This window comes from Epinephelus fuscoguttatus, linkage group LG2 (genome assembly GCF_011397635.1).
Source record: "Epinephelus fuscoguttatus linkage group LG2, E.fuscoguttatus.final_Chr_v1".
Lineage (NCBI taxonomy): Eukaryota > Metazoa > Chordata > Actinopteri > Perciformes > Serranidae > Epinephelus > Epinephelus fuscoguttatus.
Genome location: NC_064753.1, coordinates 35,039,441 through 35,056,095, shown reverse-complemented (window position 1 = coordinate 35,056,095; position 16,655 = coordinate 35,039,441). Strand labels below are relative to the sequence as shown.

At 41.9% G+C, this 16,655-nt stretch overlaps 1 protein-coding gene across 1 annotated transcript; it reads right to left on the bottom strand.

The window, feature by feature from the left end:
- Positions 1-12,723: 12,723 nt before the first annotated feature.
- Positions 12,724-15,869, bottom strand: LOC125903386 (protocadherin-20). The gene is made up of 2 exons (XM_049600291.1): positions 15,758-15,869; positions 12,724-15,345 (listed from the first exon to the last, which is right to left on the bottom strand). The coding sequence occupies exons 1-2, from the start codon at positions 15,803-15,805 to the stop codon at positions 12,724-12,726; spliced, it is 2,670 nt and encodes an 889-aa protein (XP_049456248.1). The 5' UTR covers positions 15,806-15,869.
- Positions 15,870-16,655: the final 786 nt, after the last annotated feature.

Here is a 16,655-nt window from a genome sequence, read left to right as displayed (position 1 = left end):
CATATTTCACATATAATTTCACACATTTTTTCCCATACCTGTTTCTGGCACGGTACAGCGAGTAAAAGCTAAGCCCTAAGACTCTAAAAGTCTGCTGTTTCCTCCCCGTTGGCACTTGCCTCCATCTCCCTTCTTCTCTGATCCTCTGGAGCTGGAGAGGGGCATCTGTTATGCCCACGAGTTGGGTGCATCTACCAGTGGACACCTCATCTCCATTTGTAAGTCCAATGGAACACTCTAGCAGGGGTTTGAGAGGGTAGCTTGTGGATTAGGGAGGGCCTGAGTTGCCCTCCTCCATTGCGACAGTGTACCCAGCTGTCTTCCAGAGACTGTAGGCCACTCTTTTTGCCAAACTTAGGCATCCAGGGACAACACATTCTCACTCTGACCTTGTCACATATTGAAGTTTGGTCATTGACTTTCCATGTCCACATACAATGTGCAATGTACCCTGGGTACATTGGTTGTTGACGTTCTGGGTCAAGTTCTGCCTGTTACAGGTATTGTCTTCTTTCAAAATACACTTCTGTTTTCACAGGAAATTTAACATTTATATACAGTCTCTTTCAAAATAAACATATTACGTTGGTACAACACTGCGATTTCACGTTTTTTTCTTTCAACAACAAACACACATGATTGGGTTTAGTAAAAAAGAACGGGGTTTGGCTTTAGAACCTTACGGGACACAAACGTTGCTCTCCTGGGTGAAAGTTGGTGTTTGTTGGACCCATCCACCACCTCTCCTGCCCGCCCTAGTTGGACTTTCGCTGCCTTAACTTTTGTATTTGTCCTGCCACGTTTCCCCCTGATGCTGCCAGGTGCCGTTTAACTATGACGGCAACTGGCTGCGTACCAGGCCGATGTTAAAGGACGCCTTTTTTCATTGGTTTCTGATGCCACAAGTCACTCCTCAAGCGCCGGATTTCGACGACTTTGGAGTGAGACCGGACTCCCAGAACCCAGGGGTGAGTGGGCCAGGGAGGACAACTGGGTGTGGGTCCCTGACGTGGGTCAAGCCTACAGCCTGGCCTCCCTTTAAAGGGATAGTGCACCCAAAAATGAAAATTCAGCCATTATCTACTCACCCATATGCCGAGGAGGATCTGGTGAAGTTTTAGAGTCCTCACATCACTTGCGGAGATCCCAGGGGGGAGTGGGTAGCAGAACAACTCCACCTGCAGGCTGATGGCGCCCCAGAAGAAAAAGTCCAAAAACACATAACTGAAACCACAAAATATCTCCATACTGGACGTTTGAATCTGAGGCGCCATCAGCCTGCATTAGGTGGAGTTGCACTGCTACCCACTCTCCCCTCGGATCTCCGCAAATGATGTGAGGACTCTAAAACTTCACCAGGGCCTCCCGTGCCAGCATATGGGTGAGTAGATAATTGCTGAATTTTCATTTTTGGGTGCACTATCCCTTTAACCTCCTGGAATACAAAGGGCATAAACCAAAAAATAAACAAAATGAAATGCATTTAACATAAAAACACTCATGCAGTTTACTTTGTTATTTTCATTCTTTTAAAAGTCACCAGAATGCAGGAAAAAAAGTGGAAGATGCCAACACCCCTGCTTTGGTTTCAGATCCTTCCTTTTTTGAAGTCTCAAGGATGGCAAGTATGACTATTGGTACTAATTATAATATATAGACCTGTTAAAAAAATTAGATTCATACCTGAAAATGAATATCTGGGCTGTACAATCTTCACACTTCTTCTCACAGCTATGAAATTTCACATGCAAGGGCAGGAAGGAAGGGGTCATATTTCAGATGTACAAGTATTACATGACTCATAGCTCATCCATTCAGGTGGTGTTGTTACCACCCCAGTTGCAACAACCAAACCCGGTCTCCTCTACATTATTTGGAAGCAAACCAGTTCAACAGTTGGATTGAGTGAACATTGCTCCATGGAATAGCTCATATTTCAGTCAGCTTAATTAGCACTAGAAGCATGTTAAGTTTCAAATGTAATTCACATAGAGTTTTGTAAAATAAACCAAGGATTGCATTAGGAGTTTCTCCTTTCGAGTCTGAGGTCAAACCATAAAGGGTGATGTTTGTTGTGTAGATTGTAAACCAATCTGGGATAAAATGGGGATTTTGGGGTTGAGGAACATTTAAAGGCAGAAAAGGCGTAAGGCTGTTGTTTTAATGACATTTTACGAAAAGGTTCTGACATTTATAACTGGCAAAGGCGTTCCTCTCACCCACATCAGTATTTGGGTGTGTTTGTACATGTTGATGTGGGATTTATTGTTGGTGAGGGTGTGGAAGGACATGCCCCAAAGGAAAGCGGCCTGACTTACTGCTGATTTAGGCGGATTGTGAATGCACAACTTCATAGGAGAGACTTCCAGATTGTTCTTGTTGTTGTCCTCAAGTAACTTTAGAAAGCATATTTCCCAGTTCTCAGTGTCACTTTGCTAAGAATAAAATATCAACAACCACATGCAAGTTTTTAATTAAAGGAATTTGCAAACATTAATCTTGAGGTGGAGAAAGCTGAATTACACCCTTCATGACTGGTAATTGTTCTCACAGTACAGTACAGTGGAAGCTTTTTCCTTTTCACTAGTCAATCAAATAAAAATCTAAAATGGTGACAGACAGTGGATAAACAACTAATTTAATATATGACACTTACATTGCTTCCTAGAACATATAAAAGAACACAAAACGCACATTACCAACACTGAGTAACAATATGGCACTGATCAAAAAAAAAAAAATCCTTTGAGCAGTGCTATAATGCAAATCAGTGGTTCATGTAAACTGTCACTGTCAGAAGAGACACCATGAAGATGTCTAATGATGTCCTTTGAATGTGTTGGCTGTTTACCAGGAAGCTGCCGTATGGTGATAACTGTTGGCAGTCAGTACATTCTGGGTAGTATCTCACTACATGATAAAAAAATGAGCAGTTAGACAACTTGTGAAACAGTTTTGCTTGTGCTTTTAGTGTATAGCTTAGTAAGGCACAATCCCATTTCATATTTTTACCCCTACCTCAGGTTTTTCGAGTGCAATCTTGCCCCTTGGAACCGAGTTACAAGATGGTAGTGATTGAAAACTTCCCACATGAAATGGGACAGTCTTTCAAGGCCCTAATACATCATCAGTATGCTGCCATTTACATAAACAGACCAGACCCCCAAGAAAGCTGCTCAGCCTTGCAGCACTTTTTTCCCAGTGGCCACTGGCAGTATTGCAGCAAAAAAATCCCTAGGGTAGCATTTTCCCCATAGGTCACCACTGCAAAAGACATTCTGTAAAACTGTTGACAGGACACCTCAAACTGCAAATAAGGTCAATTATGAATCTCTTCAATCTGTTTTTTTTTTCGTGCCATGGTAATTTTGTATTTGTAAAACTTTCCTCAAGCCAAGAGAAGCAATTTAAAAATGAAGTCAAACAGGACCTGGCAGGCACGTCCAGCTGGAGAAACACTACTACGCATCTTCAGTGGGTTGCATACCGGGGAAGTAAACCCGGAAGCCAGACAACTTTTAGACAACAGTTAGCTATTGAGACAGTTATCATATTTATTTTTTTAAATCTTTATTAACAAAGAAAATGCATTTGTAGGTTTCTTTTGTTGCTTGTGAGGCAGACGATTTCTCCGAACACTCAGTTTGGAGTGTGCCTCTGAAAAATCTCAGTTTGAAGGGCCATGTAACTTAGCCCTACCCCTTGGCCCTACCCCTAGATTTGTGCGTTCCCGCGAGGGGTAGGGGTGTCCCAATTCCTTTTTGCGTGTAGGGTAGGGGGCATAACGAAGGGTAGTGGGTATGAAACTAGCCCTTCGGAGCAAGGGATTTCAGATGCTGACTTGCCAGCGAGGGGTAGGCGTCGCCATGGCTACCACCAAGCAAGAGACGGGGAAAAAAGTTTTTATTGCTATTCACGATGTCTAGATTGGAGTTGACAGAAAGCTACCCTGCTAGCTAACGTTACGGTCGCCAGGTTGCTTGTTAGCTAGCTAGCTAGCCCGCACTATCTAGCGTCTGTCATCTGTCCTGCTCTGCAAAATCACATTACGATAACACGCCAGCTAGTATAACTATGCTGCCTCGTAATGTTAGTGAAGCATGATGAATACAGAAAACGCGATTGGTAGGATGAACTCAACTGGAGACTCCATTGTAGATACCGGTTGGAAATGTAGACGGCTCGTGGTTTCCTGTTTAAAATAGTTATGTATGCGACAACGTAACCGACACGGTGACGTAGTGAGTGGTGTCCCAGTTCCTAGGGAAAGATTTTAACCCCTACCCCTTGTTGCTTCATTTTGAGGGCCAAGGGGTAGGGCTAAGGGCTCAGGGGTAGTGGATAAGGGGGAGTATTGGGAGTGGGCCTTTGCCCTACCCCTCTATTTTAAGAGGAATCAGGACACCCTACCCTAGATGTGAATGCACAAAACAGAGGGGTAAAGGGGTGTATTGGGATTGGGCCTGAAAATAATACTGTGCCACATCCATACATAAAAGCCTTATTTTTCAGTGTGCACCACAGCTGCAATTTGATTTTGTGACACTGGGAATTCCACGTGACAAATGTTTGAAATGTCTACATTTGAAACAGTTAATTAAAACATACGCACATAAATACGTAATTAATGTCGGAAACACTAATCCTGAAATGCAATTATTATGGGAACAGAAATTGTTAAAACAACACTGTCCAGATGAACTGCCTTAGGGTTGGGATGGTGGAATAAAAACACTGGTAGGACCGGATGGCATTAAATTGTTGGCGGTTATGGGAAAAAAATAAAATGCTCAGAAACACACTGCTGCAGCTAATTCCCTGGAAGCCCCTCTGTGTTTTGCAGAGATGAAACTGGACGAAACCGAGAGAAAACCGGGGCCTGAAGAATAAAGGAAATTAGTAACGTAATCCACAGCAGGATCAAAAGAGTGCGATTGGATTATATTTTGTTGCATCACAGCAAATGAAAGATGTTTTAGATCAAAGGCAGTGATTTTCAGCAGGAGAATATGGAGATGCATTATTGAAGATGGCGAACAAAGTGTGTGCGTGTGGGGGGTGGGGAGGGGTGGGGTGGGGGGGGGGGTCGTATTTGATGTCATAACTTGGGAAATGTAGCCTCTCCTATTCAGCAGACCTGTGTAACCCAACCTGGGCCTCTCATTGTGTCTTTATTTGTTTGATTTCAAGGCAGGGACATTACAATAAAGCCAATCTGGAAATGGGATCGGGCTGTGACTGATGGTAATTACTTGCTGTCTACACCATTAAGAATTTAATGTAATTTCAGATAGACTTTCCCGGAGAGGGAGAGAGAGATAGAGCAAGGGCTAGCTGAGTCTGTAGGCTGTCTGTATCTGTACGTGTCTAAGAAGAAAACATCTGCAAGACAAAGTAAAAACATATTTCAAAGCTAGCTTAAGTTGTCAAGACATCTGTGCAGCCCCCTGTATATAATGTCTTATAGTCTTAACACTTTCACTTCCTGAGAATTATCTCTTTTTTTAAAAAAAAAAGTAGAAAACACTAATCCTCAGAGGTCACAAAGAGTTCAAGAACCTGATTTAAGCCAGGTCACCCCTGCATTGTCCATTCTGCCCTGGTCTGAAGAGGCCGGACTGACTGTCAACAGGATTACTGCAACAGGAGGTGATCAGTCATGTAGAAAAGCTGTGGAGTGTCTCGGTCTGGGTGACCCCCCCCTCCCCCTCCCGTTTCCAGCTGTTTCTAGAAACCCAGAGCAGGATTCATGTAATGAGACAGATATCTAAATGACTCTGTCAGGGTTAAAGGTCATTTGGAGGATGGTGTTGGATAGAGGAACGTATAGATCAAATTGCTGTTTGATGCCGTACAGCAGGACCTTGACTCTCTGACCACAGAGGTTGCTGACACAGGCAGCAGATTTGTATTTCAGTCAAGCAGATCTGAATTTTACAGCACAACATGTGACATAGTTGAACTAAATATATATATATATATATATAAAAGTGTGTTGAGTTTGTTGAGTTTATAAGACCTTGGACCACATAGAACAGGGGTGTCTAAAGGGTGCCAGGTTTCAAGAGCGAGTTAAACAATGTGTTGCAGCAATAATCACCTACTTTAGGTGCACTATTACTTCATATCATGCACATTGCTATGTTTCAATATCTTGAGCAATATCATTTTCTTAATCATGTGCAATACAACTTCTCATTGTTATATTCAATATAACATTAATTGTCAGGCACAGTCTGTTTTTTCCACCTTTTTAATTCATTTTTAGTAACTCCATACTTCTTTTGTTACTCTATTAGGCTCTGGTTTTGCTTTTGCTCCTTAACAACACGTTTTATCTTGTGTATTTTGCCAGATATTTAATACTCTATTGTTTCGAAATCTAGGCAGTGACCCTGGCCTGGGACACCGACTGGTTGTTACTGGTTGTGAATCGTTAAAATGGCAGTTACTGTACTTAGTGTTACTGTAATTTGAATCATTCTCTGGCACAAGAAATTCCTTCAGGATAAATAAAGTTCTACTGAAGTTAATTAAATTGAATTCAATTAAAATGTGGCACAGAACATCGTGTTGCCCTCAAGATGAATTGTAACAACTACAGTGATTACCCGACTTTTCATTTACAGCAGCACCATCATTAGGTCAAAGTGTGCACTTATTTAAGCACAATGTTTTGGTTAAGACATTCATGGCTTGTGTTCATAGTGTTGTGAACCCATTTGGACTTTGGTAATCTCCTGAGTTTTCATCAAATGCCACCATGAGGTTGACATTTATGGTGTCGAGCGTAATATTTTCAGAGCTCCTGAAAGGATTCCCAATTCGCAATTAATGTTTCCCACAGGACAGTTTGTAATAATTTTGGTGATTCCCTGACTTTTCTTCTTTTGAGAATACGTTGAATACTGGGGCCCAAGACTACTTGCAAAACAAAGACATTCCTATCATCCTGAGCCGTATTTTGTGTTCAGTGCTTAAAGGATGACCATATATTCAAACCCTCAAACCAGAACCCTTAAGTGTATTTCATTCACAGGCAATTGTATGCACATAGGCGTTTTCATCAGGTTGGGGGGAGTTACTTCAGCGCTTAGCACATATATAGAGCACACCTTTTGACAGCATGGACAGCACCTCAGCAGAGAAAAAATTATGTTTCGTCCCCCAAAATCCACCAAAACACAGTCTATTTGAAAACTATGTAATAACACTATAACACACAAGACCAGCTGTACAGTCCATGGATTGAAAGCTCTGGTTGTGTTTCACCAGATGGCCTTTGCCCTGCTGAAGTGGGCTGCAACGGTGCTACTTCTGGCTTGTTGCCAACACTTACATTTGGCTATCTTAAAATGATCTTTTGCATGACCAAAAACGTCCTCTTGCAGAGTGTGCAGAATGCAACATTTTTGTTGCTGGGTGCTTTACGAAGGAAGGAGCTGGAGCTGGAGCTCTTTAGAATAGACTGACATTCTCTTTGGCGGGACAGCCAACTGTTAGCTTACTGACAGGTCCTGTCAGAGATTGCTGCAAGCATCATAGGCTAGCAACACCCTTGACAACTACACCGTTCTTGATTGACACATACAAACAGATCAGTGTTGAATTTAAAGGTGTGGTGTATTGTATATGGTTTTTACATTGGGTTATGTGATGATTGAGACAGAACATGATGAACTATGTTAAGTGCTTAAAACAACTTATTATTATGATTATAATTTTGGAAGTGAGTGTTGAAAACAAGGACATTTTAGTGTTTTACATATATTTGTCAGGACTCTGGACACCTAGCTTGGAAAATGGGGCCTCATCACCATATGCTAATTAGAAAATGTAACCTGCTAAACAAAGATGGTAAACATTGGCAACATACCTACTTAACAGCAGCAAGTTAACACTGTCATTGCTAGCATGTTAGCATGCGGATGCTAACCTTTAGCTCAAGTTTCTTGTCTTAGCACTGCTAGCAGGCTGTAGACTATAAATTATTTTAAAAACGGATAATTCGTGGGTATTTTTCAGCAACACTATTTGTAGCAAAACACACTGACTATTTGAAAAGGTTTCTATACTTGCAGCTTAATTTGTAGCTTACAAAAGAAGAACTCAATAATAACACAAGTTGCACATTTTTTCATTGTTGAATTTAGGCTCATTAATACAAAAGTATGTGCACCCCGCGCAAATAAAATGTGATGTCATGATCAAACCCCTAATGTACATTTATTAACCAGAGACACTGTTTGTTATTGCACACAGACACATGCTTTATCATCATAACAGCTGTGTTTCAGCCATAATCAGCCTGAAGGGCTTGTGTGACTGTTGTGCGTTTCCTGTCTCAACGTGCTGAGGAAAAAGTGACTAATTGAAAGAGTCAGAATGGGTGAAAGAGAAAGGTGATCCAGGGAAATTAAACCTCCATTGTTATGACTGCAATTAATCATATGCTGTAATTGTTTGCTCAGTGTTGAAAAAAAAAAACAAAAGTAAAATTGTGCAGAAACTTTTGTGTCACTTGGCTGCAAAAAACAACTGCCTGGGCAGCTGACTTATTTATTGCCGGCAGATATGGAATGCACCGCCGAGGTGTGTATTCGGTATCGATTCTGCTTGATAAATGGGGAGGTTTGATCATGACATAGCACGTGGCGTGGCAAAGGTGCAGTATTTCAACCTGTTCCCACAGAAGCAAATACAAAACTGAATACTTGTGTGCCATTTTAATACGAAGTTTTCTGAATACTTTCCTGGACAGTGAAGTCTTAGTAAGAACAGCCACAAATATGACTTGATCTTTGAATAAAACCTAATCCAAATATATATGACTGAATTCTTCTTGCTCAGGGACACCTCAAATTCTTGTTAAAAGTATAAAAGTAAACTTAAAATAAAGGTTTCTTTTACACACATCTATTAACTTTGTAACGCAATACAGCTGCACTGTAGCACTTGTTTCTGCTCACTGCCCTCGTTAGTGAAGGCATCTCTCTCTTACACACAAATGCACACAAACACACACACACACACTGTGGGTATGAGCAGGCTAACATGGCGTGTTCTATTGATCTCATACTGACAGAGAAGTTAAAACCTTTTGAACCTGTTCAAGGTGTTAACCATGTTGCCACCGTATATCAACACCACAAGCCAGTTACACGTGTTTTATCACATGAAGATGAAATGAATCTCCTGTCATGAATATCTGCATTATTTCTGTTGCATTACAGCACTTATATTGTTACCTGCCTTGAAAGACATCCCTGTGTGCATATGTATATTTATAATTATCATGTTTTAGTCGATCTGTGTAATGCACAGTTTGCCAGAGATGATTACTGAGGATTAAACTGAGCTGCCTCTAGCTTCTGATGTGCTTACATGACGTGCTTCCGTCCCGAAACGATGATTACAACTTGAGAAGCCTCACGTGTGAATACATTCTCAGCACAGGTTTGTTTGCATGCTTCTTGTTTTGTAAGAGCCAAACCTGAACAGGTTTAAAAGGGCACATAATACAACTGAGTTCCTCACTTGGGAGTGTGTATGGTTTACAGGAATGCAAAGAGTCCTAAAGCCTTTTCTGTCTTCATGGCTTCTACAGCAAACACACTAACAGGCAGAGGGCAAAGGAGCATCAGCTTTCTAAAGCACAAGGCGCTCCGGGTTCATCTGTGTTTCATCAAACCCACTTTCACAAGTTCTTGGGTGATATTTCACAAAAGCTGCAGTTGTACTAAGACCACAGTGATTGCCAATACCACTCACGAAAGGTGAGAAATGTCGTTTGGACTAAATTGATTTGATCCTCAAATGTTCCAGACAGAAGCAGCTGTACTGTAAAAGTCAGCACAGTGTTTTTACTTCTAAGTGTGACTTTGGGTGTTACCTCACCAGCTCTGACCTATGCAGGTGATGACAATAAACACACGGGCTGTCAGGCTTTTGATCTTTAAATGTCTCATCCCGATCAGAGGTACAAAGCTGTAGTTAATTTGTACACCGGATTTAATGTTGTCTGAAGAGGATGCTAAACTTGACTTGATTTGACTAATAAAATACTTAATTATTCATACACCACTGAAAGAGGTTCTCAGTGATTTTTTTCCACACAGTGCGGCATAATCAGCGTTGCTTTGACCAAATACTGCATATTTGATGTCAGTTCACATGCATAATTATAGAGCTTGAATCACAGCTGAAAAATTGCATATTTTTCTGCATTTGTCAGTTTATAATCCAAAATATAAGCTTGTTTTCTTTCTCTTCTCTCACACCTAATCAATATTAATAAAACAGCATCAGAGGATGTGTAAAGTACATTTAGCTGTCCACTGTTTGTGAAATGAACAACCTGCCAATCAATCGAACAGATTGGCCCTTTAAACCTTACAAAATATCCCAAAGAGCTCTAACACACACACACACACACACACACACACACACACACACACACACATTTGAAAATATGTGTTATAGATAAATAGTCCATACCCATTGAGTGCACAGTTGCCCACGTACAGTTTCGCATGGTGTGTGTTTGGGATACAGGTCATAGGAAATTGCAGATTAAATAGTCAGCTGAACCCATTAAGAAGAGCAATGTATTCAGACAGAGTTTTTGTGAATTTGATAGTAAGAAAATAAAAGTGGCCGACAAAAAACATTGGTCCACAGGGGGAGCCACAGCGATCAGTCGCATTTTTGCCATTTTTAAGCATTTTTTCTGTTGTTATAGTGCCACCCAGTTGCCAATTAGAGTTAAATTTCTCCAGTCACCTTGAGGCGTCCTGTTCCACATATCTACCAAGTTTAGTAAAAATCGATATGGCAGTTAGGCCTAGATAGGAAATTAGCTCTCTAGCGCCCCCATTTTGTTTGATGGGGTCAATAATGGAGGGCTCCTCTCAGATTATGTGTGGTCATATGCCTACAAAGTTGCGTGGTGATGGGTGAAACCCTTGAGATGTTATACACCTTTATGTGATGAGCCACGCCCTCCGCAATATTCATTGCCTTGTAGAAGCTCAGTTTGAGTAAGTTTTCCAACTTTTGCCAAGAGGGAACTTTAGATATTGAGTTTCATGCAGATCGGTCAAACTTCCTAGGAAGAGATCGATTTTAAGTGTTTTTCAAAAAATTCTAAATGGCGGAAAAATCTATATAACTGGAAGTTATGGGTTCTTGAGGCAAATTTGTTCCTCATGAGGAGAGGCATCTCTGTGCAAAGTTTCATGTCTCTATGACATACAGGGCATGAGATATGCCCATTCAAAGTTTGTAATTTCAATCGGTTGCTATAGCGCCCCCCTTTGGCCAATTGGTGTAATATTGCTTCATTCACATCCTCCCATGACCCTCTACCACTGTGCCAAATTTCACATGGATTGACCAAGTCAGTGAGGAGAAAAACGTGGAACAGACACACCCACAGACATACAGAGTTTTCGTCATTATATAGTAAGATATCAATACAAAAGAAAATCCAGTGTATTATAAAAAATAAAGCATCTTTAATAGTTACTTTGATTTTCTCTCACAAACACTTAGCATGTTTTCACAGACACATTGAGAATTGCATGGTTGCATAAAGGAAGGTGACTTTGAGCATTTTATGACAACAGAACACAATCAGATTGTTCAGTGTGATGAAAATATGGAACTCGCTGCTATGCTGAGATTGCATTTCAAAGGCTTTACATGCATGATCAGTGACGACTGTGAGCCTTCACAGAAAGTAGGGCATCTGGTTACTCACCATGGCTCTCAGACGTCATGCAGAAATTTGGAAAGAACAATCTTAACTCAAGGGCCGCTTGCTAGTTTTTGCCAGAGCTTTCAACCTCATCTAACAGTATATCACTCATATATCATCATATATATTACTTCATTACAACTAAGCTAAAGCTGACTGTGAGATGCAGTTGAAAGCTCTGGAGAAACTAGTAAGTGGGAATTAAATTGTGGTTTGTGGTTGGTCTGGAAACTGTCTAGCTCAAAGTATAGTGTGTTAGTATACACAACACAGCTATAGAGTTTGGATACTGACACAGTAAGCTCTCCAAATGTAACACGATTACAGCGCCATATAGAAAGTCATATATTTTGATTCACGTTTTCTGTATCAATCACTTTTGAAATGTATGGTTACTTTATAAATATTGCTTAAAATGTTACTTAAGACAAAAACAGACTTCCAAGTGTAATCACTTCTCCATGATATTCGGATTTGCGACAGGTTGTGTAAAGAAATACAATTATTGCAAAGCAGTTATGAAGATGGAAACATATGTTGTGCCTTGAGCTGTCTTTTGTCCTTTTCATGCAATGCAAAATTTTGTATAAAGTTGTAAAACAATTTGTACAGTATTTACATCGGACCTTAGTTTGATTATCATCTTCGATGAGTTGCTCTTTTGACTTTGTATTAAAGCTGTTACTACTTTGACACCAATGCTAATTTATTCCTTTGGTTTTTGACTTTTTCGTATATCTAAGTGTCATTGTTTATAGATATTATAAAAGCAGAATAGAGAATGACAGTGTGCCTCTTTTAATGACAGAAAGTCATCCCATATACGTTAAATCACGCTGTATTGGATAACAGTCAAAAGACGAAAGCAAAACGAGCAACGTCATGGAAGAACTACACTTCTCACAGTGGGTTTTGTAAACATTCATGTAAACAGTGGTGGTTTTGGATGTGTGGACAACTGAGTATCAGATGTTTGAGATCTGCCTGAGCTTTCTGTTCACAACCTGCATCGAGTCATTCTTCCTTTTTAAAGGAATCTCCACTTCTGATCTTTTCTTTCGCTGCTTTTTAAATCTCCTGCAGCATATGTAAGATGTCAGTGTAACGACTGTGAAGAGCAGCCCCAGACATGTCACTGAAAGAGCAATGAGGACAGGCTGACAGGGGAACAACTCATACCTCTCAGGCCCTTCTGTCATCTGGCCTTTGTACCACGGCCTCTCTTCTACCTCAATCTCAGCCTCTCTGGTCAGCAGGCTCTGGATGTAGCTCTCGTTGCTCACGGTTTCGTTGACAAAGAAGTTAACCATTACTGTCGAGTAAAGCGGTTCGGGCTGACCGTGATCACTGACCTTCACCAGGAGGCTGTAAAGGCCCCGGTTGCTGAGCTCCCTCTTTAATGTGATATTTCCAGTTTCTGGGTCAATGGCGAATGACCCCGGCTCGCCGCCTTTCCTCTTAATGATACTATAGGCGATCACAGCATTCATGCCTGTATCCTTATCCACAGCGTAGACCTCTGTGATTGATGTTCCAGGTAGTGTATTGGGTAGTACCAGCATGTAAGACTGATTGGACTGGGGGAAGAGGACAATGGGAGGGTTGTCATTTACATCCAACAACAGCACGGTCACCATAGTAACGCAGGAAAGAGCAGGCTCCCCACCATCGACGGCCTCAATCCACAGCTGGTACGTCCCTTGTTGCTCACGGTCCAGTGACGTCTTGGCCCTCAGAGCCCCTCGGCCTGTGTCTATCATGAAGATGTCGCTGCCGTTGAGGATGGAAAGGGCCACCCAACCGTTCTCCCCAGCATCAGCATCTGTCACAGAGAGGACCCCGATCTCACCGTACCCTGGGAAGTTCTCCGGCACAAAGAATGTGAAGTCCTTATTGATGAAGCGTGGACTGTTGTCATTGCGGTCTTGCACGCACACCACCACAGTTGCAATGGACTCCCTCCTGGGTGTCCCCTGGTCCACCGCTCTCACTATGAACCGGTACGTCTCTTTCTCCTCACGGTCTAGCGACGTTGTCACGGTCAGGACGCCTGTCACACGATCCACGACAAAGATCCCTGGGGCGTCACCTCCAAGGAGATAGATGATTTCCCCTCTGCTTTCGCTGTCCTGGTCTGTGGCTTGGAGCTGGGTCAGAAAGGTATTCGGTGGATTGTTCTCCTCCACTGATATCTCCACCAAAGACTGCTGAAACACCGGGGCGTTATCATTCTCATCCAACACCTGCACCTTAAGGAAAGTCTTTATTACAACATCTCGAGCATTCTTAGCAACCACAATGAGCTCGTACTCCTGTGTCTTCTCGTAGTCCAAAGGCTCTGTAGTCTCCAGCAGGTATTCATTCTTGAGCAGCTGATAGGGGCCGAGCCTGAATGGGCCGTTCCCTTCCAAGTAACAGTCCACCCTTTGGTTCCTGCCAACATTTTTGACTGTAAAAAAAGCAATCGGAGAAAACGCCGGCTCAGACTCCTTTATTGTCACCACACCATCCTTTTCTGGTGCTATGTATCTGGGTATGACAGCAGGGGGTCCTGTAACAACTTTGATGATATGGACAGAAACAGTGGCAACTGCAGGGATACAACCAGGTCCATTGGCCAGAATGGTGAGTTTGTAAAACGTGGCAGTGCCAGTGTCTATTTTCCCTGCTAGCTTGATCACCCCTGTGATTCTGTCCAAATGGAACAAGCTCCTGGTGTCCCTTGGCACACGTTCACTGTAAGCATAGCTGATCTGAGCATTAGCACCAAGGTCAGGGTCAAAAGCATGCAGACGTGCCAAATGTGCCTCTTTGGTCGTATTCCCATGCAGAGTGACATTAATTTGTGACTCTGTGAATTGGGGGCAGTTATCATTCACATCTGTGATGACAATTTTTAAAGTAGCTGCTCCGAGCAGAGGAGGGGTCCCTCCATCCTCTGCGATGATGTCTGTGATGTATTCAGCCTGGGTCTCTCTATCCAAAGCCTCTGTCACGATAAGGAAGGGCGTCAGCTCACCGCCCTCATTCTCCTCCACGTCCAGTGTGAACACGCCAAAGTCATTAACAAGCCAGTAGGTCTGCACTCCGTAAAGACCCAGGTCCGGGTCAACTGCTGACTGCTCCACCGCATAACGAGCATTGATGGGTGTGTTTTCTGGGACAGACATAGAGATCTCATCCACGGGGAACTTTGGCCTGTTGTCATTCACGTCCTCGATAAAGATCTTTACTTTGACGAGCTGAAAGTACTGCTGAGGCAACACAAACACATCCAGCGAGAGGGTGCAGCCCTGGCCCTCCGAGTTATCAGGACAGAGGGTCTCCCTGTCAATCTCCGTAGCAGATGTGTAAAGCTCCCCGGTGGTGTTATTGAGGCTCACATACTGTCCGCTGACCTTCTTTTGCGGGAGACTGAACACAAAGGGGGGCTCCACAGTGAAATCCAAATTTAAGTCTACTCCAATGGCCCCTATGAAGGTCCCCCTGGGTAATCCCTCCTTTATCTTATAGACCAGCTCTTTTGCGTGGCTGAAATTTGCAAAACAGGAAAGAGGGCTGGTGTAAAGCAAGAGGATGCACAATCCCTGCAATACAAGATAATTAAAGATAATTCAGTTTAATAAAAGTGTTGCAGAACTGAGCGATATATGCAAAATGAGGGATTTTTGGCATATTATTACTCAGCGTGAACATTAGTATTTAGTTAAATTAGCAGGTGCAGAGCTCTGTGGACATCTGCAACAATGATCTGACGTATAATCATCACAATTAACTCACATTATAATTATCATTTGAATAAATTAATGTATGGAATTAGATTTGTTGATAGTTTAAGGCTTATTTGCACAAGTTTAAACCATGAAATAAAGCATGAGAATAAAAGAGGAAGCAGAACTAGTCATGTCTGCTCTAGTGATATAAAATAGTATTCACAGTCTCATAAAAGCTACATATAGTTGTGTCAAAGTGAATTCTGTCTGTAAAATGAAAACTTACCCATATTCCTCCTCTTTTGCTAAGGCTGGGGTGTCTGCTGTTGAACATGTTTATGTCCTAGTCCAGCACTTTCTACTTATGGCAGGAAGAGTGACAGCTCAAGTAACCTCGGCATTTTGAGCATTGAGCAGCGCAGACCTCTGCTGAGTGCTATGCCTTATTGCTATCTGACTTGAACAAGTCATTCATCCCACTGCTGGCTCAGGACACTCCCACCATATGCAAATCAGTCCCTCGTGCTAACCAACGAGAGCCAGTGGCCACTGAGAAATCTACTTGAGTTCACAGATTCCTTTTTCATGCGTGCCATCAAAGCAAGTCGACACACACCTGCACTTTCTATACACACCCATGTTGTCACAAGCAGCTGCATACCTTGTATTCCTGTGGCATGAGTGAAAGCAGATGATTACCAACTGAGTTTATAATGACACGAGAGACTGAGCAAGATGTAAAATATCCACAGCCCAGAGATTACTCTAATCCAGCATTAGTTAAAAACACCACAGATGAAAAAAAAACACACAGTACAGAATGAATTAAAGCAAGTGTGTAATGATATAATGATGATGCACAGTGTTTCATACAGCCAGTGATCTTTGACTTCTAATAGATAGATAGATAGATAGATAGATAGATAGATAGATAGATAGATCGACGATAGATAGCTTAGTTTACACTTATTGCAACCACAACCAAACTGTGAAATTCATTTCCTGTATAGCGTCTACATACATGCTGCCGCATTATGTATGAAATTAAAATGAAAAACATGCAAATATCATAAACAAAGCCAGCAGAGAGGTGATCTTGGCATCATAAGTGGTGCTATGGTCTGATTCTGGATTGAGCCTTTAACTAAATCAACCCCCTAATCCTCATGTGTTCTAAATGCCGG

Coding starts and splice junctions, on each gene's coding strand:
- LOC125903386 (XM_049600291.1), bottom strand. CDS start 15,805: ATGTTCAACAGCAGACACCCCAGCCTTAGCAAAAGAGGAGGAATATGG. Junction 15,346..15,757: donor GCAAAAGAGGAGGAATATGG/GTAAGTTTTCAT, acceptor CTTGTATTGCAG/GGATTGTGCATCCTCTTGCT.